General features: G+C 45.5%; 1 protein-coding gene across 1 annotated transcript in view; it reads right to left on the reverse strand.

The window, feature by feature from the left end:
- Positions 1 to 13,519: 13,519 nt before the first annotated feature.
- Positions 13,520 to 24,639, reverse strand: part of LOC148108104 (uncharacterized) — a 100,949-nt gene continuing 89,829 nt past the window's right edge. The window contains exons 4-8 of the mRNA XM_087853888.1: positions 16,901 to 17,004; positions 15,644 to 15,718; positions 14,493 to 14,525; positions 13,990 to 14,111; positions 13,520 to 13,796 (exon numbers count right to left, since the gene is read on the reverse strand). Of these exons, the coding sequence (XP_087710014.1) occupies positions 13,760 to 13,796; positions 13,990 to 14,111; positions 14,493 to 14,525; positions 15,644 to 15,718; positions 16,901 to 17,004 (371 nt within the window). The 3' untranslated portion in view covers positions 13,520 to 13,759. The remainder of the gene's footprint in view (positions 13,797 to 13,989; positions 14,112 to 14,492; positions 14,526 to 15,643; positions 15,719 to 16,900; positions 17,005 to 24,639) is intronic.

Here is a 24,639-nt window from a genome sequence, read left to right on the forward strand (position 1 = left end):
CCAGGAGAGACATCCAGCTGTAGCCACCCATGTTTTAAGAAAAAGTGGCAGGGAAAAAGACAAAATGTCAGACACAAAAGAAAGAACTGAGAAAATAATGCCCATAACATAGGTTGACTGGGGTTGACTGTGACAATGGAGAGAGACAGCTGTGACAAGACAAGGATCTCAGAGCTGCAGAGAGGCGCATGCCTCTCTGAGTGATCATGCTTTGCTCAGAGGACATGACCCAGTAATGTGAGACTAGGCTGTCAGTAGGCCACCAACCAACATTTAGTGAAGGGTAGCATGACAGATACATCCCAAGATCTTACATGAATACAACTTCTCTCTCTCCTCACAAATGCCCCCTTGAGGAATGACTGTTAGTCCTGTTTTCGACATGAGGAGACGTCTCCTAGAAATGTTTTTTGATCCTGCTGTGTGTCATGTGGTGTGAATGGCAGAGCGAGGCATGGTGCAGACCATGCAGATTCAGATCCTGCACCCTCCCCACTGCAACGTGTTGTCCTCACTGCACTGTCTCTGGAGAATCTCTGTCCCGTTCACCAGGTGCAAGGAGGTAAGTGCAGGATTACTGGTAAGAACTTCACATTCTCTCCCTCCATGGATCCTAATTATTCTTGGGAAGATATACATAAAATAACCACACAATAAAAAGGTCAACTAATAGGAGATCCCTGAAAAAGATGACCTGGGCACAGCTCTAGTCAGAGAGATTTTGGGAGGTTCTCTGGAAGAGGGGCTGACTGAACCCCTATCTGAGGAATGCATTCGGGTAACTTGGGGTGCAGCCTGGGTAGTGGCTGGAGTGGGCAGTGGAGGAGGAGGTGATGCCTGCAGAAAGAACATCATATGGATGGAATCAGGAGGCGATGAGGAAAGTTTGAGGACGAGGCGATGGGAGGTCAATGTGACTGGAGCTGTTTCGCAGTCAACAGACAACTCGTAACCAACCAAGCAAACCGCATGCTGCCTAGACACAGCTCAGTGCGGTCAACTCAAAGCCACAGTAATGCTGTCGTGAGGCTCAGACTTCCACTGTGACATGAGGCCCAGCGAGAAGCCGAGTCCTTCCCAACCCGTCTGCTGCACACACGTCAGTGTGATGTACGTGTCTGGAGTGGTCTCCAGGCAAACAGGATGATGAAAATCAGCTACTTCCTCTTGACTGCTCTAGCGAGGCCTTGGGCAATTTGGAGCAATTTTACATGTATTTTTTTTATTTTTTTTTAAAGATTTTATTTATTTGACAGAGAGAGAGACAGCGAGAGAGGGAACACAAGCAGGAGGAGTGGGAGAGGAAGAAGCAGGCCTCCCGCCAAGCAGGGAGCCCGATGCGGGGCTCGATCCCAGGCCCCTGGGATAATGACCTGAGCCGAAGGCAGACGCTTAACGACTGAGCCCCCCCGGTGCCTGTACATATATTTTAAAGATACAGTGTGGATTTAGAATGATAGGCAGCTTTACACCATATCTTGGAATCTCTGTATATCTTCATGTTTTCTTTCTATATAGTTCAAGCCTTATCAAGATAAGTAAAATATACATGGCCAAAGATAATTGATTTTATTCCCAAATAACTTTCTCTATGACTGTGAAGATGAATTAAGTAAATTTACAAGTTCAAGAAATCATACATATATTAAATATCCAAACTCTACCATTACAAAATTGTGCATATGATAAGCTTTAGTTTTTTTTTAAGTTGGAGGAAGAATATAACAACAAAGCCCTGTTTAATGACCTAAATTCAACCTGAGGATCTGGTTGGTCACTATTATCCAGAGGTGCCACGTCATATTATTCAGTATACGATTTTAAGAAAATTCTTTTATTTTTTTTAAATTTAATTCCTTTTAAAGTGACGCTCTATTTTGAAGTTGAATTTCATGTCTGTGACCTAACAGTGTGCACACAACTGCATGAGGAGTCTCTCTGAGACACAGTTTACGTTGAACTGTGATTCCTGCAAACACCTGAGGATAATCAGTCATGGACTGTGGCTTGAGGATATTCAAAAGAGTATGATGTGGTGAGTGACTTTAGTGCAAATGGCAGCTTAAAGACCTCCAAAAATTCTCTCCTCAAAAAAAAATCAATGAGGAAACTGGCAAAAATTGCCACCAACATCTTAAGAACTCTGGAAATAAACTCAAACTTGCAGCAGTAGACGGAATGTTGATACTGGTGGAAGAGGGAGGAAAAAAAAACAGGTGAGTCTCAGTCAGAACCATGAGTTTTGTGCTGTTTTAACATGGCCTAGTCCCATCCCCTGCCCTGTGGCTGCAGAGTAGTTCAGAAAACTAAAGCCCATGTTCACAGTGAAAGACAGCAATGCGGCAGCCACTGGAGAGAACAGAATGGGTCCGGAGCTCCCTCAAAACCTCATTTCTAGAGAATTACCACTAATGGGTCTGAGGGATGTCTGCAAGACCCTACTTGTTTGACTGTTTGTGTTTAATCTCACTTGGAGCTTGCCCAGAACAAAAAGCCTTTTCCCAGCATAATTGTCAAAAAAGAAATTATAGGCAGTTGCTTAACTTGTGGTTGGTTGGTTAAAGTGATAGATATTAGTTGGAGCAAACAATAGAGTAATAGAAAGCTTACAAGGACCACCAAAAAATGAGATTTCCATGAGGGGATTTGAAAAGTTCTGACTTATTCTTACGAATCTAGAACACTGTAAGCATACCCAGGAGAGATCCTAGAAGGCCCTTAGCTCTCCCCCTGCCTGACCTGGATGTTCTTCAAAAGCAACAATGAAGGTTTTCAGCTACCAGCTGAATTTTGAAGATACGATTCAACATGCTCACGAAGCCCTTCGACAAAGACTGAATGACTTAGTTCTAGGCTGTTCGTGAGATCTCTCTCCGGCCAATGGCTGACCGCCATAGAGCTGAGCAGGGACTACAGTGGTCACACGTGACAAAGAATACAGACTTTGGAGAATTAGTTCATTAAAGTCACTAATGAGAAAGCAATGACAAAAAATAGCAAAGCCAACAAATCCTAGGGAAGAGTGAGAATCCGATTTCTAGAGTTGTCATATGATATTATTTTAAATAACCAATTTACAGTCCCCCTCCCCAGTAACAAGATACCTGCAGGGAAACCAGAAGTCTGACTGTGCAGAAAAAAGTTGGCATACCAGGGCCAAGTGTGCTTTCCTATGACAGGCCTGCTTGTCAGACTGACCCTGTCTGAAGTCTGGGAACTTGGAATCAAGAGGGTCCCCACCATTCTCTGGTAAGTGTGGCTTGCTGTGCCTAGACTGTTGGTGCAAACCCTGTGGTTTATGCAGAACATATCTTTGCTGATAGAACTCTGAAATTCAGGTATGTGCTAGGCAGAGGGTGCCTAAATGACCAGTTCCCACTAAAAACCTCTGAGTACAAAGTCTCCAATGAGCTTTCCTGGAAGATGTTTCACACTTTATTGCTGGAGGAATGAAGTGTACCTTTGTGATGCCACTGGAGCAGTTCTCTTGAAAGCTTGTGGCTGGTTTTCTCTGAACCTCCCATGCACCTTTCCCTTTGCTTATTTTGCTTAGTGTGCTTTCACTGTAATAAATCATAACTATCAGGATGGCTATATACTGAGTTCAGTTAGTCTTTCTAGAGGGACGGATGTTGGAGGTGCTCTTGGGCTGTCCCCCACACATAAGCTGATATACAAGGAGAAAAAAGCAATGAATACACACTGTCCCTAAGCAAAGTCCAGACACTGGACTTACGAGACAGATACTTTGTATCAGCTCTTTTAAGTATATGTAAAGAATTAAGGGAAATGATATTTAAAGAACTAAAACATAGTATGAGAATTATATCTCTCCAAGTAGAGAATAACAATAAAAAAGATGTGAATTATAAAAGAGAAACAGATATTCTGGAGTTGAAAAGTATAGTAACAACTGAAAATGTCACTAAAGGGGCTTGTATTCACTTCCTAGGACCATTGTAAGAAATTACTACACTTTACATGGGCTAAAACAATAGAAATTTACTCTTTCACACATCTGAAGGCTGGAAATCTGAAGTCAAGCTATAACTTAGGCTCTGCTTCCTATTGAAAGAGCTAGAGAACTATCTTTCCTTGCCCCTTGCTATCTTTTGGTAGTTTCTGGAAATTCATGGCTTTCCTTGGATTGCATCTGCATCACTCTAAACCCTGCCTCTGTCATCACATGGTGGCTTTCTCCCCTCTGTGTCTGTGTGTCCAAACCTCCCTGCTCTTATAAGGACAGCAGCCATTCAATCAGGGCACACTCTAATCCAGTGTAACCTTATCTTGATTATATCTGCAAAGACCTTATTTCCAAATAAGGATACTTTCACAGGTACTGTGGGGTACAACTTTAATGTATAATTTGGGGAGACACAAAGCCACAACAAAGCTGAACAACAGATTTGAGCAGGAAAAAGACAAAAATTTGAAGATAGATTAATAGAGATCCAGTCTGATGAACAGTGAGTTAAAAAATATGGATGGGAGAAAAAAATAGCAGAGCCTCGCGGACCTGTATAATACAATAAGCATGCCAACATATGCACAAAGAAAAGTCCCCAGAAAAAGAAAAGACAGGGAATGAAATATAAAATAAGTAAAAGATAAAATAAATAAAAGAGAGGGACAGTGAAGATATGTGAAGTAACAATAGCCAAAATCTCACCAAATTTCATGAGAAACATTAATAAAAATATTCAAGAAGTTCAAAAAAGTCCAAGCAGGATAAACCCACCTCATAATAAAATTGTTCAAGGCCAAAGACAAAGAGAAAATCATGAAAGCAACTAATCATTTACAAAGGCTCCTCAATTTTATGGCTAATTTTCATCAGAAACCAGAGGCCAGAAGGCAGTGGGATGACATGAAAAGTGCCAAAAGACAGAAACTGTCAACCAAGAGCTCTGTATCTAGCAGATGTCTTTCAGTAATAAAGGAGACATTGAGACATTCCCAGATAACATTTGAGAGAACCCACTGCTTTCACAAGGCCTACAAAGAAATACTAAGGGCCCTTCAAGCTGAAATGAAAAGACAACAGAGTAACTTAAATCTACATGAAGAAATAAAGAGTTGCATAGGTTAATATACAAGAAAGTGTAAATATATAAGTATGTATATGTTGGCTAATGAATTTAAATAAAAAATATAAAAGTATGTAAGATGTGTATAATTGTAAACAATGTATTATTTTCTCCTGATTTAAAAGGCACCACCTGAAGTCAATATTATAAACATGTTGACGAGCACACAGTGTATAAAGATATAATTTGTATGACCATGGCAATAAGGGGAGGGTGTGCATTGAATCTACATGAAGGTAGTTTCTATATGCCATGGAAATTAATCTGGTATTAATCCAATTAGAATGTTATAATTTAAGGTGTTAATTATAATCTGAGGGAAGCTACTAAGAACATAACCCAGAATATATAGCAAAAGAAGCACCATGGAAATGTATTCGGTACGCTAGAACATAACATAAAAAACCGGTAATGGAGGACTATTAGAAAAGAGATGACATATACAGCCAAAAAACCAAACCAAAACAAAAAACAGATACCAATGCTAGCTGATTAGTAATGAAATATTCATGGATTATATACTCCAATTCAGAGGCAGATATTGGCAGAATGGATTTAAAAAAACCCTATAATCTCTATTTGCTGCCTATGAGGGAGTCACGCTTTAAGTCTAAGACAGAGAGGTTGAAAATAAAAGGAAAATAAATGCTAAGCAAGTAGTAACCAAAAGAGAACGAGACTGGCTTTGATAATATAAGACAAACTTTTATGACATTTTTCTTCTAGAAAAAAAAAGGACATTTTATAATGACAAAAGGGCCCATCCTTCGAGATTATGAACGTTTTACAAGAGAACTCCAAAATACATAAAACAAAATGACAAAAATGAAGAGAAACAGACCCCTCAACAATTGGAGACTTCAATATTCAACTTCCAATAATGAAAAGTCATTTCTTGTGATGCTCACAGGGTGGGAGGAGTAGGGGCTGAGATCCATATTTCATGGTGCAGGTACTGAAATTTAGAGATTAAGTGACTTTCTCAGAGTTGCAGCTCAACTGCAACTGAATGATGGTTCTGAGTCAGGGGATACAGACAGTTCCCTGGACATAGAGATCCCTGATCACCTGAATACGAGATCAGGTCCTGGACACCTGAATTGAGCCCTTTCCTCACTCCCTTGCTCATATCCTCTTGCCCCAAGGTTTCTGCAGGCAGACACCTGGTATGTCAAGGAGGTGCCTGCACCAAGAGGATGGCTCAAATCCTGACCCAACTCCTCGCTCTGTGTTTCAATCCCTGACTCAAAATACATTGTCTTTCCTCCAAATGAAGAACAACCCCTGATGGAGTGGGGGGATCTGAGCATGTCTCCATCTCCGCTCATTTGCCCCAGCACTTGATTCTATCTGCTGCCTTTCAGTGAGACTCCCTGGTGGTCAGGTGATCACCCTGAATGACCAGTAGTCTGCTTGCCTCCCAACTGGCTCAGAACCCAGGACATTCTAAACCAACTGCCCACGTGACAGTTGCCCAAAGAACTAGCTTCGTCTTCAACTGACCAAACTTGGATGATGAGCAGTTCATTAACTAGGAGAGGGGTCTGCCAGGCTGGACTTTTGTGGCTTAGTGGATGAAATCTACACAGCTCCAGTGTCTCCCTGACTATCTGACCCACCCTCTGAGCAGCCACTATGGAAGGCATGGCTGAGAGCAGGAAGTAGCCACACTGGCCCTTGAGTATGCACCTTCCCTGCTCACTCCTTCCTTTCCAACATCCAGTGTCTTTTCTACAAACCACAGTCCTTCTTCTTGAATCTAATTACTGATTTTACTCCCATGCCACCTTCAATGGAGTAGTTAGTGGGGGTGATATTTGTGGCCCTACCATGTTGTTTGGTCAGATGCCCATTTCAATGTGGCTGAACCACTGTGGGCACAGCCAGCAGAACAGTGGACAGCCAGCAGATCTTCTTAAACACAAATAGTTATATTGTGAATCCCGTGTTTGAATCCCTTAGGATCTTTTTCTTTTTATAACCTGAGCCACAATCCTAGAAAACATACTGAAAATAGAACTGTTGATATGCAGCTGAGAGAAGACCCTGGGAGCACATTCATTCATTCCTATGCTGCACTTCTGTTCTATGAGCAAAGAGGGGTATTATGATCTGTGATGGGGCTGTGATTTTATGAGGATGAGACAATGTAGAAAGGCAGCACAGCACAGGGACGGAGAGAGAGAGCATGAGAGCTGGTGTCTGGTGGCTGGTATCAACTCATGCTAGAAGACACATGTACCTGGGAAAGTTACTTAACCCCTTTGTCCCTGGTTCCCTGTTCTGCGGCATGAGGCCTATTTACTAGTATTCCCTTACGAAGCTTAATATAAGACAGTCCAGACAGCGCCTGAAGAAAATGACCGGTGCTGCGTAAGTGCTGTGTAAGTGTTCCAGCATTAACTGTCTGCAAGAATAAGCAAGGAATACAGGAGTGGCTGCCTCCGGAGAGGAAACTCGAACAGATACAGGGCAGGGGAGGGTGCAAGGTGACATTTCAGCCCTCACATGGGCATGATGCTTTACAGCTCATGGAGAGTATCTGTCATCATTTCCTGTCATCCCCCATCATCCTCATGGGTTATGCAGGGTAGGTGCTGTGACCCCTGTTTTGTGATTCATGGCTCTAAATTGTAGAGATTTTAAATGACGCCTGGAGTCACAAGGCTGATGACAGATCTGAGATAGGAAAGTAGTTGTTTCCTTGGGGACAGAGATCCCTGAACAACCCCTACCGCCTTCCCTGAGTCCTCCAGATCATGTGCTGGACTTCTGAACCAAGGGCTACCCTCCCTCCATTCCCCAAATTTTCCTGCCCCAAAGTTGCTGTCAGGACATAGAAGGTGCTGGAGCCAAGAGAAGGGCACATGCCTCCACCCAAACATTTCAATCTCTGACCCAAAAGCTATGATATTTTCCTGAAAGGAAGTCCCTTAACAGGTCAGGGGGAAAATCCCTCCTCCTCCCACATCATCACACATCAGCTGCCTCAAGGCAGACCGACGGTGTGACCAGTGCTCTGCTTGACTCCTATGTGGCCCAGAGCCCAGGATTTTCCAAGCCAACTTGCACATATAACTCCTCTCTAATGAATCAGCTTGGCCTTCAAGAACCAACCCTGGATGAACCACTAGCTAATGAGGAAAGTGACCTGATGGACTGGTGCTTTGCTGGTTTAATAGATGAAGCTGACATGTCCTCCACTGTCTTCTGACCACTGATCTGAGCAATAGCCTGAGCAGGCAGAGCCTACACTCTGAGTGTGCACTTCCCGCTCCCCAAACTCTGAAGTCTCTGTAGACTCCTCACCCTTCTCTAGACCTTGCAGTTGCAGGGAGAGCGTTTCTTCCCTCTGCCACCAAATGTTCATTCCACCAACCCAATGGCATTGTCCCTTCTCACCACTGTCCCAGGCAGCACCCAAACACCCAGTAATCCTGTTCACATCAACCAATGGAAATCACTCTATGAAATCCCAGTTTCATTCCTTTATAAAAACTCTGTGGATTTATAGACCGCTGATGTTTGGTTTTGGATCTTGACATCTACGTTCAGAAGAGTTAACCTGTGATTTCCCTTTACTGTGATGTCTATTGCTAGGTGGCATCCAAATTCTCCTGATCTGATGAAAGCAGTGTAGGTGTGTTCCCTCTGCATATGTTCTCTGGAAGAGGATGTCGGAGAGTGGCATCACTTCTAAAACACTTTGTAGAAATCAGAGGAAACGATCTGTGCCTGAGTTTGTTTTGTAGAAAAAAATAGTTTTACATTTGTTTTTTAATTGATGTTTACTTTACATATTGTAAAGTCCCCGAATCTTAAATGTCTAGCTTTATGGTTTCCTGTAATATAAATGCATCTGTTGCCAACACCAATTTGACACACAGAGCATCTCCAGGACCCTGGCAGCCTCCTATAGAAGGACTTAAGAATAATATCTAACTTATTAGGTTACATGAATAAAATCATCTACTCCATGTATAGTCTAGGCACAACGATTACACATAATTAGCTCAGAAAGAGTGTGGCAGCGTCCTTGGAAGGTAGTTATGTTGCCTGTATGTACTATTACCACCACCCTGTCTCCGCTTTTGTGGCCGCATGCATTAGCGGTCACCCCAGTGTTTGGTTGGTTTTCCTGCGGTGCCAACAAGGAAGTTAGGGAAGCAACAGAGAACATGTGCACTCGTTTGCTTTACCATTTTCATCCCAAGTGCCCTGCACTCACATTTCCTCTTCCTGTTCTTCTTTGCCCCAATTTGCTTTGTCTTTTCCTTCTTTTGAGTCCATTACAAAAAAATTTGTTCACAGCTGAAAGGAAGACAAGAATCAGGCATAACCAGAGCCACCCAGGGCAGGTAACCATTAAGTGGAGGATGCTGAGAGCAGATCCAGAATTCCCGGGGCCCCTCCAGCAGGGACCCTTCCGACTCCCAGCCCAGCTCCTGGCTGGGGCCATTCAGGGCTGCTCAGCAGGAGTCCGTGGTACAGACCCAGCGTAAGGGGCCAGAGCAACACTAAGAATGTGAATGAGGTAGGCTGCAGGAGGTTTTATAGACATTGATCCAAGGACCTTAAGTGCCTGTATGAGACCACATACTACAGGATGAGAATTATAAAGAGGGAATGGGGGAAGAGCTACAAAGAGGAGCTTATAGATAGCAAAAACAAAGTGAAAAGAGAGGAAAGAGGAAATAAATTGCATGCACAGTTTTGCTCCCTGCATGTGATCCTGTGCATGGATAATTGTAGGAGTGGGGAGGAGGAGCCTTGGGAAAGGACGGGGACAGTCAGGGTTGGGGTGAGAACTTGGACCCACTGCTCCTGGCAGGATAAAGGCCGACCTGGGGATGACTCTGTCTTCCCCTCTGCAATGAGGGAATGGGTCTCTGTGATCTGCAACATATTTTTTCCCGCCTTCAAATTTCATAACTGTGACCATGAATGAACTCCTGTGTCATCTTGTCCTTACAAGAAGGCAGTCACTGTCTGCATGCATTTCTGTGTGTGATGTTGCCTTCCTCGGTACTCATGACTCAGTACTCCCCTTCCACTTCTCTCCACTATTTAGTGTTCATCGTCCTTCTCCGTGTCAGCCTCTACCAGCCATGTTATTTTAAAATATGGGGACACCGGAGGAATGATCATGGGTATACTGCCACCCTCCCTCATCAATCAATTGATCAATTAACCAATCCATCCAAACCCAGGGGGCACCTGTAATGGGACTGGGGTTTTGTTGGGCCCTATGGGACAGAATGGCAATGAGTTCCACATACTACCTGTCCTGTGCCTGGGGTAATTGCAGTTACTTGAAGATCGTTCTCAAAAAATCCCATAGATTTCCTAGCCCTCTAGAGAGCATGAACATGAAATCAGAAGTAAGCTAACTTGTCTAAATTCCCTTAGTCTATAAGTGGGGCAACAGGGGCTCTACAGCTGATGCGATCACATAAACACACACTACCTGCCAGAGTTTGCCCTGAACCTTGGAAGGACTTGGGAGGGTGGGCTTTGGGCAGGCCTGGGGTAGGCATGACCAAGGTGTGGGGGGCAGGGCCAATGTGTGGCTGAGGCAGTGGGTTCTGAGAGGAGCACTGACTCCCTACCCTGCTGCCCAGAGAGAGGTCGTGTCCTGTGGTCAATGCCAGGTGACCAGGTCAGCAGGGTTGTAAAAGCTGGTGTGTGAAATAGGCCCAGCAGCTCCTCATACAGTCCTCTAGAATCCCTGCCGGCCATGGAGGGTCTGCAGGGCAGCTGCACATGGGCCTCTTTCAGATGGAAGCACATTCACAGTTCAGACTTGGGTGAGGTATGGAGGCTGGGATGAGCTAAAGGATATTGGAGCATATGCAAAATTGCAGAGGAAAGATTCTTCAACTTACCTAGCTATGGAAGTGGCCTTTAAGGAGGAGCAAACAGGACAGGAACATAATGTTACTAGTCCTGTACGTTAAAAGGGAGAGAGTTGACCTCTCATCTACCTCCTGGCTCATGCTAGAACTTTGTATCCAGATTCAAGTGTCTGTTGGGTCGCACCAGATTACATCCATCAAGGTTAATAACAAGAAAGATACCAAAATCCCAAGAGGTGCTAATGAAACAGAACCTAAGCTTTGACATCTGGCAGTGGGAAAGAGAAGGAAGTACAGGTTTCATGGGAAAGAATTTTTTTTTTTTTTAAAGATTTTATTTATTTATTCGACAGAGATAGAGACAGCCAGCGAGAGAGGGAACACAAGCAGGGGGAGTGGGAGAGGAAGAAGCAGGCTCATAGCGGAGCAGCCTGATGTGGGGCTCGATCCCATAACGCCGGGATCACGCCCTGAGCCGAAGGCAGACGCTTAACCGCTGTGCCACCCAGGCGCCCCCATGGGAAAGAATTTTTAAATAGGAAAGCAAAAATGATTGCAAACACAGCACACCTGATACCTATGGACTCCATTCCTCTTACTAATATGTCATTAAAATATGAAATGAACAAATCAGACTTGTACATATATTTCCCTACCCTTCTGCTTTCTTATCCACCTTCCTCAGTCTCCAGAGCAGCAGGTGCAACCCAACTGTACCCGGAACCCTCTTGCATTGCTTCCTACCTGAGTGTTGTTCCCTACCTGGAGAGTCATCCTCCTCACTGCTGGAATCTTGAATGCTCTCCACAAGAAAATCTATAGAAACACAAATATGATATATAGAAACACATCAATTAGAGGGGCTCACCCTTTCCTCCTCCTCTAGTTGAGGTTGTGTGGGTCATACGGCATCAACCTGATATTTCCTGTGGGTTCTCAGAAGTTCTCTATACTTGGTGGAGTCAGAGCCCTTCAACAAGAATTGATCACAGTTACAAACCTTCGAATGAGACAGAGATGCTGAATGAATCAGCTTTCACACTCTCAGTTCTACAGGCACATTGCAGCTCTTACCTCCAAACTTACCACCTGAGATTCAAATTAGTATGCGCACATTTGAAATGTGGCTAGTGTGACTGAGCAATGTGGTGTTATTTTAATTCGCTGAATGTTGGTGTAAAATTAATTATAAGCAGACACATGTGGCTAGAGGCTAGCACCCTGGAGAGCACAGTTCTAGAATCCAAAGATGAAAAAGAGGTCACTTGCCCTCCGCTGGTTGTTTCTTGGTTGTAGTTTGCTGGCCTGATCTGATCATTCATGTATAGGCACTTCTGGGCTCGTGCACACATGACAGGCACAACTTAAGACTCTGGGACACTAAACAGTAAGGTCAACCACCAGGTCCTAGAGGAAGCGACCTACAGAAATCCCAATGTCACTGCATAGAAACAAACAAACAAACAAACCCTAAAATATATATGGAACCACAAAGGACCCCTAATAACCAAAACAATCTTGAGAATGAAGAACAAAGATGGAATCCCCCCACTTCCTGACTTTAAAGCATATTACAAAGCTACGGTAATCCAACAGAATGGTACTAGCATAAAAACAGGCCGGTAGACCAGTGGAACAGAGCAGAGAGCCCCCAAATAAACTCACACGTACATAGATAAATGATCTGTGACAAGGGTGCCAAGATTGCACAATGGGGAAAGTAAAGGAGGCACGGAGTGAACACTGACACTCCCTAACCCAGCTGTTTAGGAGATTTGCAACAAGGGTGATGGGCACCAAGCTAAAAGCCAAGTTTTACTTTAAATTCCTATTTGCCACTGTATCTTGGGTATGGACTTACAGGATTTGAGCATTTCTCATGGTATGGTGATGTCATAAATCACATTAAATTATCTTCCTGATTCTTAAGTGCTCTGGGCCATGTACAAGCAATGACCTCAACTATGACAGATGTTGGCCTGCACTGTCCTACATGGGGCCTCTTAGCTCTCAGAATCAGTGGACTGACCAGGAGCATGTGGACTTTCTATGTGACTTTCACTCTAATGACTATGTCAGAGCTGGCTGTTAAATCCATCTATAGTTGTTCTGGGTTATGTGACCACTGAGGCCACCTTATAACGTGGTCAGTGTTTGGGAAATGTGTACACTTTAGTACTTTGGGAGTGTACACGGATGCTGAAACCCCCCTGCTCTGTGACTAATGATCCCGTAGCTGAGTGATAAGTGCAGATCAGTAGCACAGAGCATCAGCAACGGGGACACAGGCCTAGGTCCACACTTTGACTATCCTACTCAGGAGGTCAAGACCTGGGACAGTCTTTTCTGCTCTATCTCCGAGGAAGGGAACATTCAACAAACTTCCAGGCACAGTTGTGGTGATGGAGGAATTCGGGATTGTATGAGTAGCTAGGGAGGAGGACTGGCTCTTCTCCTTCCTCCCACATACAATAGCTGATGACGCTTTAAGATTCCTTAGTTCAGGAATGAATATGAGAGTCTATATCTTTTACGTTACTGTAGGAAGTAAAAGAACAAACCACACTCTTGGGCTCTAAAAGAAAAAAGGGCTTTAATATAATAATATTTGAATTTACCACTTACTATTTAAGAGAATAAATATTGCCCCCCGTCAAATAACTAAATAGATGGGAGGAAGGGGTGTGGAACACATGGGGCGCATGCACCGCAAATCCCCAGCTGCTGAGGAATCCCTGCAGGGCCACTGGACACTTGCTCAGCCCTGAGGTTGACTGCGGCTAGTTCTTCTCCTTCTTGAGTGCTGCTGACCAGCTAGGACCGGGGCTCCAGCTGGCAGGACAGGGTGTAGCTAAGGACAGAGGGACACGTGTGAGTTGCCCAGGAGCTTCCATTCAAGAGTCCCTGCCAGTGTTTGCTCACAGCTGGACTCTGGCACCCCGGCAACAAGGCCTGAGGTTGACCACGGAGGAAGGATCCCAGGAGTGGCCAGCAGAAAAGAGTCCACCGCGAACCTCAGCGACCCAGCTCCTGATGGGCCTCACCTCTCAGCCTCGCTGAGCGACTCCATAGCCTGGAACCAGGCCTGAAAAGGATCCTCGGGCTCTAGGGTGTAATTCTCAGCAGCCACCTGGAGCAGCACGATGTCCGTCATGACTTGGTATTCCTGAGCAGAGAGAGAAGCACAGGATGTATAGGGAGCCTTGGTGGGGGGGAGCGGGAGCTGCAGGGTCTGGTGAGGGTTGAGCAGCAGGACGGGGCACCCATCCCAGGTCCTGGCACACATGGCCACCCTCCTGCCTAGAGATTGATCCGGTCTCCACCTGTTCTCAGAGGTGAATATCAGGTAGCCTCTCCTCCGGGAAGTTCTCCTGGATGCCATGCGTCTGTCCCCATCTCCTAATGGGATGGGTCTTGTACTGCTTTCTTCTCAAGGGATCCCAGGAAATGTGAGGTGGAGGGGATGGAGCCAAGCAATGTTCTTCCCAGGGACATCTCTGAGGCCCACTCCCTACCCTTCCCTGCGGGAAGCGCCACATATGCTCACCTTATTTCTTTTGTGGTCGTTGATCTCATTCCCCTGGAAAGCAGACAAAGTCCATCAGAATGAGGCCCCTGGTTCTTAGGAGCACTTGATTCCCATCCCTTCTCATGCTGCACCATGGCCAGGACCCGTGAGGGGGCCGTGCATACACAGATAGCGGGCCTGGGATGTAGGCCAGGCTCTGGGGTCCAGAGAAAGGAGGACATGGGGCAGATGGACTGGCTACAGGTCGGGACCCTGCAGCACCACCCTCTCGGAAGACAGTGGGGGAGGCCGAAGCCTCAGGCAGGAAGGGGCTGCTGCGGCTACTGAGGTGCTTGCTGACGTGGAGGGTCCTGACTTCATTCTCCCTCCACGGGCAAACTCACCGGGGGAGGCTGAGGTCCACTCAGACAGACCTCATGCAGCTTTGCCTTCAGGAAGCTCTGCTGCTTCACCAGTCTTCGGCACCGGGAGCCGTGGCCTAACTGCAGCCTCACCTCGCTCATCCCTGAGATGGGCAACAGCCCCCAGGCTCACAGGGTAGCCGTGAGGCTGTCATGAGGGGAGGTTTGCCGAGTCCTGAGAGCTCAGGGCTCAGTACAGGGGCACTCTGCTCCCAAACCTCCGGATTCTGGTCCCTCCCCCACAATCCTCAGGCTCACCCACCTCCAGATAGTCCTCCATTGCAATATCCAGCATCACCAGTTCAGTGAGGAAAGTGCCAAGTTAGGGGACAACACCCTGTGTCATGAGGGGGAGGGTTGGGATGAGTCCCTGCTCTCTGGTGCCCACAGGGACCCTCCCCTGAAAATGCTGCAGCCTCCTCGCCCACCCCAGTTTCCCACATGGAGCAGCCTAGGACCCTTAGCAGTCTCCCCTCAATTCCCTTTCCCCTCACCCTCCAAGAACATCATACTCTTCCTAATCACCTCCAGGGCCTGCTTTTAGAAAATCACAGGGTATATAGCCCTGGGCTCCTCCCCATCCCGAAACCCATTCTGGATCCAGCTTTCTAGACCCTCCTGCTGGTCACTTTGAAACAAGAATTTTAGAAGCAACAGGAAGTGGAGCTGGAGTTGAAGTCCCACCTGTACTGATTTGGAGGCTTCCAGCCCTCAGGGAGAAGCCCCTCTCCTCTGACTTTGGAGGCCCTGGGCCTCAGGCACACTCACCTTCTTCTGCAGCCTCTTCTTCTGGGCTCTCCGGAGGGCCATCTCCAGGGTGGCAGATTTATTAGATGGTTGCTCCTGCAGGGCCAAGGACAAGATCCTTGAGACCGTAATACCCTCAGTCCACTTGCCCCCACCATCTTTTAATTCAGACCCTAGACATCTGACTTAAGTCAGCTGATAACTGATAAACATTATCCTTAAGCATGCCATGAGTGATTCTAGAAAAATCTCAGCTCCAACATTCACTCTATGTGTGACCCTGAGCTTGCAGCCTGGCCTCCCTGAGCCTGTTTTCTCATCAGGAAAAGTGAGAAATCTACCTACCTCCCATCGTCTCCTGAGGACTCAGTATCGTATTACTATCATGATTGTTGTGGCCCTCAACCCATCCCAACCCCATCACTGAGCAGAGCCCTGTCCTCTGGGCTTTCAAGGTTTGTACAGGTGTCCACCTGGACTAGCTGTTGACACAGAGAGACAGGGTGTCTAGGCTAGGGAATCTGGTTGAGCAGCACCTGGTTGTTCCACCCCCAACGGAATCTTCACCCCAGCCTGTCACCACATTCATGCCAAAGGCTTCCCCTCTCCAAGGAATGCTTCAGGCCATTCCCTATTTCATCCATGCAGGACCCTGTTCCCTCACACCCTTCTTCTCTTTCCAGGCCTGCACCTTCCATGCTACTTTGATGACGAGTTTCCTGCTCTGTGGGTTGTCTTCAGTGCCCAGCTTTTTAAAGTTTTGAAAGCACTTCCTGAATAGAGAGAAAGGAGGCAGGACGATTGGAGGAATAATGTGGCAGGGTTGAGTGCAAGTCCCTTTTATTTGAGAACCCCAAAGTGTCAAATTGCCTGGATAACAGTTTTCTCTGGGATCCTCTGAGCACTAAGGTCTTTGTAGGACATGGGAGAGAGCTCTGATGTAGGTCATCCTAGGACTCCATTCCCATATTAATTGAGCAGCTCTGTTTTGGTCAATTTTGGTTTCAATTGGGCAGAGTTTAGTGGTTGTAAAGTAAACACATGAAAATATTTATTCAGCTCAGCCTTGTGGGGGAACATTTAGGAAAACTGATTTCTAAAGCAGGAGACATGGTGGCCTATTCTCCAGGGAGGCTGAGAGACCCGCCTGCCAGCCCAGGTCCTGTAGTCAGGGATTGCTGCTTCCCAGGAGGTCCAAGCTGGCTGAGGGGGAAGAGGACAGGCCTCTGGGAGACCCCTCATCCATCCTGGTCCGTCCATGCAGAGAGACCGTCTCACCTGGAAACGTTCTCCCATGTCTTCTTGAGGTGGTATATTGAGACAGTCTGCAGAGCCGAGACGATGGCATTCAGGGAGTAGTAGTTCTGCAGGATTTGACAGGCCTGGGGAGGGAAGAGAATGAGCTGTCACGTGGGTAGTGGAGGCTGATTTTCTCTAGAGCTTCAGTCACCCTCAGTTTAAATCACTCCTCCTGGATGAAGCAGATGTCCAGGGACCTGCCGAAGGTCACACGTGAGGCCCAGAGAGTCCCACTGCTGGGAGAGAAAGGATTTTACCTCACTCCAAGGAAGAAGTCAAGTAGGAACTGAGCATCCCAACATTGGGCCATGCAAGTCACAGTCAGCCTCTGGAAGGAAGAGCCTAGGGACTGCACAGTCCTAGGGCAAAGACCAGGGCCTTCCACCCTGACACCCGATCAAGGGAAGAGCAGTGCCCGAGACTCAGGAGAGCACCTCGGCTGGGCTTCCCGTTGCATACCTTGGCCACCTTGATCCAGTGCTCCACCACCATGGCCCTGTCCCGGGCTGTCATGCTTGGGTTGCCAAGGCAGGTGGTGATGACACACTTGGCCACACCGTTGAACTGGGCGACAGTGGCCCGGACTGTGGGTGCCAGGTGCTCACTGCCAGGCTTATTGCGCTTGGACCAGACGGAGCCCAGGCACTGATGGGGCAGCAGGTTCTTGAACAGCTCCTAGAGAACAGGGGGAGGTTTGTTCACCCAGCTATTTCACATGGGAGACTAGTGTCCTAGATAGGGGTCACAGGTCAGAGCTAGAGCTCAGAAAGCTGAGAATGTGGCCTGAGCCTGGTTGGACTCCCTGGATTTCACTCCATTCTTTTTCACTGAGGGGCCCAGGACAAGATGGCCCAGGAGCAAATAGAGACGAGGGAAGGAAGGAGGGCATTTGCATCCTGATCATCCTCACAAACTCCAAGCTCCACGCTGCTGTTCAAGGTGGCTCCTCCCAAGGGGGACTCTTCCCCTCCAACTATTCATCCCTCTGGTTCTACTCCCCTCTCAGATGCACATTCTCACATGATAGCTACTAGGTATCTGATGTGTACTTAAGCACAGGGCAGATAGATAAACCTGTGGTTGTAGCTATCATGTGAGAATAGGAGGGCCACAGGTTTGCCCCCATATTTGTGTGGGGGCCCTGGGTGTGGAGAACCCTCTTCCCATTCTCACCTCAGGCAGCACTGATCCTGGGTGGTCTGGTGGACCTGACACTTGTCTAGGAAGTTGGAATAGTTGAAGTCACAGACCAGCTCATCAATGATCTCCTGGGTGCAGCTCCGAAAATGCAGTGCCCCATATATATGGGGCCAGGAGACATTAGTGGCCTCACGGGACATTGCCACAAGGGGCCAGCCCCATTAGAAATCGTGTTCTCCAGTTAAGGCTAAGAGGAGCAGCAGAAAAGACATCCAACAAAGAGGAAGCCAGATGAAACCCTAGGGCTCATGATTAACATACAGGTGGTTGAGCTTGGTCCCCAGCACTCAGCTTCTCATCCTGCCTGCTATGACCTGGGGTGTGAACATGAAAGATGGGCCAGGTTCCAACACCTGGCACCTTGCTTCTGCCCAGGAAGGGCATCCTTCCTCTGCCCCCTCCTCTACACACACACACACATACACACACACACTTAGTGAGGGGCAAGAGGTGTGGGCCTGCTGAAGTAGGATCACTGTTGTTGCCTCTCTTCAGTGGGCTGCCCTGAGCTGCCTTGTGTTACCTATTGGTGTCTCCTGCCACATAACCAGAAGCTTCAGAGAAGAAGGCTGAGCTGATGTCTACAGTGACATAAAAGTCTCTCACTCTGGACTTTCTTGGGCCCAAAGCCCCTGAAAGTAGGAATACAGCAACAGAACATCTTGTTCTCTTGACGTCTCCACTCAAGTGAGCTGGAAAGCAGGCTTTCGTTGAATGTATGTGCCTGGTTACCAGAGTTCTAAGTTCAATTGGGGCCTATCACCAAGGAAGTGAGGTCGCTTCTTCAAGATTCCAGTACCTTGGCCTCTGCCGTCTCTTGGCAACGAACTGTTTACTTTTCTCCCCCATGTCATCTCCTTAACTGTACACTATGAGCGAAAAATGCCATAGCCACCACTCTCTGGAAATGTAACCAGGGTCTGAGGTTTCAGGAGACAGAGCTGAATTCAGACCTTTTTTGTTTTCCCAGTTCTGTGTCCTAAATCATTGTGTCTCTCACATATTCCCCACTTTCCCAAGCTGCTTAGTGGGGATCAGGCTAGAATCCACTTCTTAGAGACATCATCAGGTGTATGTGGATAATATAACATGGGTGGGGTGGTCCCCTGTGTATCTGAAGCACAATTTTCAGGATGGAAGAATTACAAGAAGGGGTGGGACTTGGCATGGAGGGCCGCTCAACAGAGGCCTGGGCTCCAACAATGTAATATTGGAACACTTTCCCACTTGGCCTTGTGTAAATGTGGGCACTATGATGGGGTGGAAATGAACGAAGAAGCAGATATTGCTATCCTCTGTAGTTAAACTGTTCAATTGTTTCCCATTATAATTAGAATGAGACCCAGTTGCCTCATTTTTTAAAATTTTTTTTTAAAGATTTTATTTATTTATTTGACAGAGAAAGACAGCCAGCGAGAGAGGGAACACAAGCAGGGGGAGTGGGAGAGGAAGAAGCAGGCTCTTAGCGGAGGAGCCTGATGTGGGGCTCGATCCCATAACGCCAGGATCACGCCCTGAGCCGAAGGCAGACGCTTAACGACTGCGCTACCCAGGCGCCCCAGTTGCCTCATTTTTGTCTATGAGCGGAGCAGCCTTCACAGTGGCTCCCACCGATCCAGACTTGTGGTATAGGCATCACTCTCTACCCATTAGGTGGTTAGTTACTGGCTTCTGACCAATAGGATGCAGCCAATGTGATGAAATGTGATGTCTAAGTTTCAATTGCAAAGAGTTTCTAACTTCCTAGTTACTTTTCTTGTGTTCTGCGTCTCACTCCCTTTCCCTTTTTCTTCTTCATCTCTGAACCAAAAATCGAGCACAGATATTTTGAGCTGCCATGTGTAGAAGCACACATGGCAGAGAACCTGGCCTGTGCCAAGGCCAGAAGACACACAGGAACTCAGATTCTGAGTCCAAACAGCTTCCCGAATCATGTGAGCCAACTTGGGAGAAAATCCTCTGCCAGTCTAGCCTCAGTCACTGCTGCAGCCTCTGACACACCTTGAGCCTGGGGAACTATGCTTATTTGTGCCTGGACTCCTCACCCACAAAAACTGTGAGAAATTAAATATATACATTTTAAGATTCAGGGTATTGGGGCAAGGCAGTAACATAGGAACAATAGATAAGTAACAGTCTCCCAGGCCTCAGCACCTCTCCCTGCCTTCCTCCCTCCCCTCTGCTCTCCTCCTAGTGTCCCTCCAGCCACGAGGGCTGCCTTTTTCACCTCCTCTGGCCAAACCAGCTCTGTTAGTGAGTGTCTGCAACAGCGGTCCCTTCTTTCTGACACACCGCACACAGACGTGTGCAGGTCTAGCTCCCTTTTGTCAATCTGTTTTCAGCAATGTCACCCTCAGTGAGGCCTTTCATATTTTCCTATCCAATGACTCCCCAGCCTTCCTTCATTACACACTTCAGTCGTCGTATATAGCACTTGCTCTTTTCTTTCGCGTCTTTGGTTTGTGCTTTGTCCATCTCTAGACTGTGAGCCCCTAAAAGCAGGGAGCTCTTGGTATTTTCAGCTCTCCTCATGGGTCCACCAAGGTACCTGGCATAGGGGAGTGCTTAGGGTATAGTTACTGAATGAATAACTGAGAAGATCTTGGAGCCCACCTCCCCTTTTAACAAGCTAGACTGTAGGGAGAAGCGCAACTAAAAGTTTCGAGCTGTTTCTGGGCAAGGGGACAACCACAATGGCCTCTGCCTGACTCTTCCTGCTCCAGTATCTCCAGCAGAACTGATGAGGCACCACGGACAAGGAAGCACCCTGCATCACGTTCTCTGTCTCTAGTGGTACAGCCCCAGGCAGGCACACCACCAAAGAAAGGGTGCTTTCATTTGGGTGTCCTCAAGGCAGTGGCTTTCCAGAGTCAGAGTGGCAAAGGAGCAGGATCTCCAGGCTCCAAGAGCAGAATAAGGGACCACAGAAACCTCCCTTTCCTCCTTTTTCTGTCCACTCCCATGGTGTCCTCTTTACTATTCCAGCACCCTCACCTCAGCCAGAAGAGTGATTCTGCACCCACCCTTGTATGTCCAAACGAGGACCCTGAAGGTCTAATGGAGACTGGTCTTGCCGCTGGACCCCAGAGACAGTGTTCAGTGCTCTGGCACTTTCCCAGAGAACATAAACAAATGATAAGCAGGTATGTGCAAGCCCAAAAGTGCAATGACCTATCACATCAATTGGAGCAGCTGTCATAACAACGACAAGAGACAACAAATGCTGGTGAGGATGTGGAGCAAAGGAGCCTATGCGCACTGGCGCCGGCACTGTGCAAAACAGTATGGAGCGTCCTCAAAACACTGAACACAGAACCACCGTATGTCCAGCAGCTCCACGTCTGGGAACATTCCATAGAAAACAAAGGAATATGTCTAAGAAATACCTGCACTTCCATGTGCAAGAAGCTTTATTTACCATAGCTGAGACAAGGAAAACATCAGTGCCCATTAGTGGTGAATGGATAAAGAAGTGTTACCTACATAATGGAATATTAATCAGCCATAAGAAAAGGAAATCCTGCTAAGTGTGATAACAGTTTTGGACTTAGAGGCATTATGCCAAGTGAAACAAGTGAGACAGAGAAAGGCAAACACTATATATGTGTAGGTATAGATATATATAGGGAGATAGATACTATACAGATGATAGATACATAGACATTTTCCCCTTTTATGTGGAATCTAAAACAAAGAAAAGAAAAGGCGGAAAACTAATTCAGAAGAACAGATCAGATTAAAGTAACAAGAAACAGAGGGGAGGGTGGGGGCAGGGATTGAGTGAATGGTGAAAAGGTAGAAACTTCCAGTTTTAAGATAAATAACAGGGATTTACAGTACAACATGATGACTGCCGTTGATACCGCTCTATGGTTTGAGAGGTGTTAAGAGAGTAAATTCTGAGAGTTCTTATCACATAATACCTTACACATACACAGTGTGTCAATTATATACAGTGATCAATTATATCAATAAAACTGGGCAAAAAATATTTTAATATTCATAATGGGCATCAGGAAAGTTGACTTGGTAAAAATAATGACACATAAGCAAAATGTAAAACAGCAGAACCCACAGTCAGTAGACTATGATATGGATAAAAAATCCAAGCCATTTGCATAAAAAATTGATTCTGATTTTTAAGATCAGTGAATTAAAGTTAAAGTAGATAAAATAGAATTTTAAATTGTGCTATATTTTTAAAAATTGATCAAGGAATAAAATGTCTTATTAAATTAACTCTGAAAATACCGTTTTGAAAAAATTTTCATGTTTTGGAAAATTCTGATTTTAAGCTTTTAAGTGGGCACAGAATGAGAACATTTTGTTGGATCAAAGTTGTCTCCACGAAAATGGGTGAGACAAAATAGCAGCACCAAAATGGCAAGACTAAATTGTCCTGTGTTCATTTCTCTGTATTTGCAGTTTTTAAAGAAAAAATATTTTTATTGACGTACAATACACATAATCAAAAATCTACCATCTACCGTCTACAAATCTACCATTTATAGGTTTATATTTCATTAAGTACATTAAGTTCATGGAATACATTTTAAATGTATTAAATGCATTAATACCCTTTCTACAACCTCCGTCTAACCCAACTTCACATCTCATTTCATCTTGTGAAACTAAAACTCTACACCATGAATCAGAAACTTACCATTACTGCCTCATTCCAGCCCTTGGCAACACCATTCTACTTTCTGTCTTTATGAATCTACTTTGGGTAGGTCCCAAAAGTGGAGTCAGAGCTTGCATTTTTATGAATGCACTTAATGTAAAAGTTCACCCATGTTGTGGCATATGTCAGTGTTTTCTTCCTCTTCTGAGATATTATTCATTCTTATTCCATCGTGTGTATAAACAACATCTGTTTCTCCTTGGACAGATAGTGGATTGTTTTCATGGTTTAGTTATTATGACTAATGATGGCATGAAAATGTATGTTCAGACAGATCTTCAAGACCATGGTGTCAATTAATTTGGGTATATACCCCAAAAGCAGAATTACTGGAACACAGGGTAAGTCTAATTTTAATTTTTTTTAAGAACTACCATACTGATTTCACAACTATGCTCAAATATTCCTACCACACACAATGAACAAGGTTTCAATTTCTCCATATCTTTGCCAACACTTGTTCTTTTCTTTTCTTCTAATTCTTTTTGTGTGTGTGTGTGTGGAAGAGTCATCTTGATGAAAAATGCTATTTCATTGCTTTTTTAAGTGTGGATTTCTGGGGCATCTGGGTGGCTTAGCCATTAAGCATCTGCCTTTGGCTCAGGTCATGATGCCAGGGTCCTGGGATCAAGCCCCGCATCAGGCTCCCTGCTCAGTGGGAAGCCTGCTTCTCCCTCTCACACTCCCCTTGCTTGTGTTCCCTCTCTCGTTGTCTCTCTCTGTCAAATAAATATTTTTTAAAATAAGTAAATAAAATAAAATGTGGATTTCCCTAAAAATTAGTGAGTCAAGTATCTTTTCAAATTCCTTTTCATGTGCGTGTCTTTGAGGATGTGTGTATTCACATTTTTTTGCACATTGACACATTACATTTGGTTTGGTTTTTGTTGCTGAGTTTATGTGTTCTCTGTATATTCCGGATATTGAGCCCCTTTCAGACCCATGGTTTGCACTACGGTCTCCCGTCTTGTGGACTGTGTTTTTACCTCAGTGATAATGTCTTTTAAGTTGTTTCTATTTTGATCTTCAGCTTAGATGATCTGTCCATTGTTGTGAGTGAAGTGGTGAAGTCTCCCACCATTAACGTATTTTATAGATAAGTTTTTTTACTTTGGTTATTAATTGGTTTATATAATTGGCTGCTCCCACATTGGAAGCATAGAAATTTATAATTTTTAAGTCTTCTTGCTGGATAGGCCCTTTAAGTATGATACGGTGTCCCCCTACATCTCTTACTACAGCCGTTAGTTTAAAATCTAATCTGTTTGATATGAAGATTGCTACCCAGCTTTCTTTTGAGGTGCATTAGTGTGGTAAATTGTTCTTCATCCCTTCACTTTCAATCTGGAGGGGCTTTAGGTTCAAACCGAGTCTACTGTAGACAACATACGGATAGGTCTTACTTTTAAAATCCAATCTTGTACTGTTTGTCTTTTTAGTGGAACATTCAGAGCATTTACATTCAGAATATGTATTGAAAGCTATGGATTTAGTGCCATTGTATTTAAAATCCCTGTTTCTGTAGATTGTCTCTGTTACTTTCTGGTCTGTTACCCTCGGGATCTGTCCGCCTGCAGTATCCCCCTTATTATTTCTTGTAGGGATGGCTTGGTGGTCATATGGTCTTTCAGTTTGTCTATCCTGGAAACTCTTTATCTCTCCTTCCATTCTGAATGATAGCATTGCTAAATAAGGTACTCGGCTCCATTTTCTTCTCATTTATTACCCTGAATATACCCTGCCAGCCCTTTCTGGCCTGCCAGGTTTCTGTGGACAGGTCTGATGTTATTCTGATGTTCCTCCCTCCGTATGTAAGAAATCCCTTCCCTCTAGC

The sequence above is a fragment of the Ursus americanus genome, chromosome 22, assembly GCF_024610735.1.
Source record: "Ursus americanus isolate L20-20 chromosome 22, mUrsAme1.1.p, whole genome shotgun sequence".
Lineage (NCBI taxonomy): Eukaryota > Metazoa > Chordata > Mammalia > Carnivora > Ursidae > Ursus > Ursus americanus.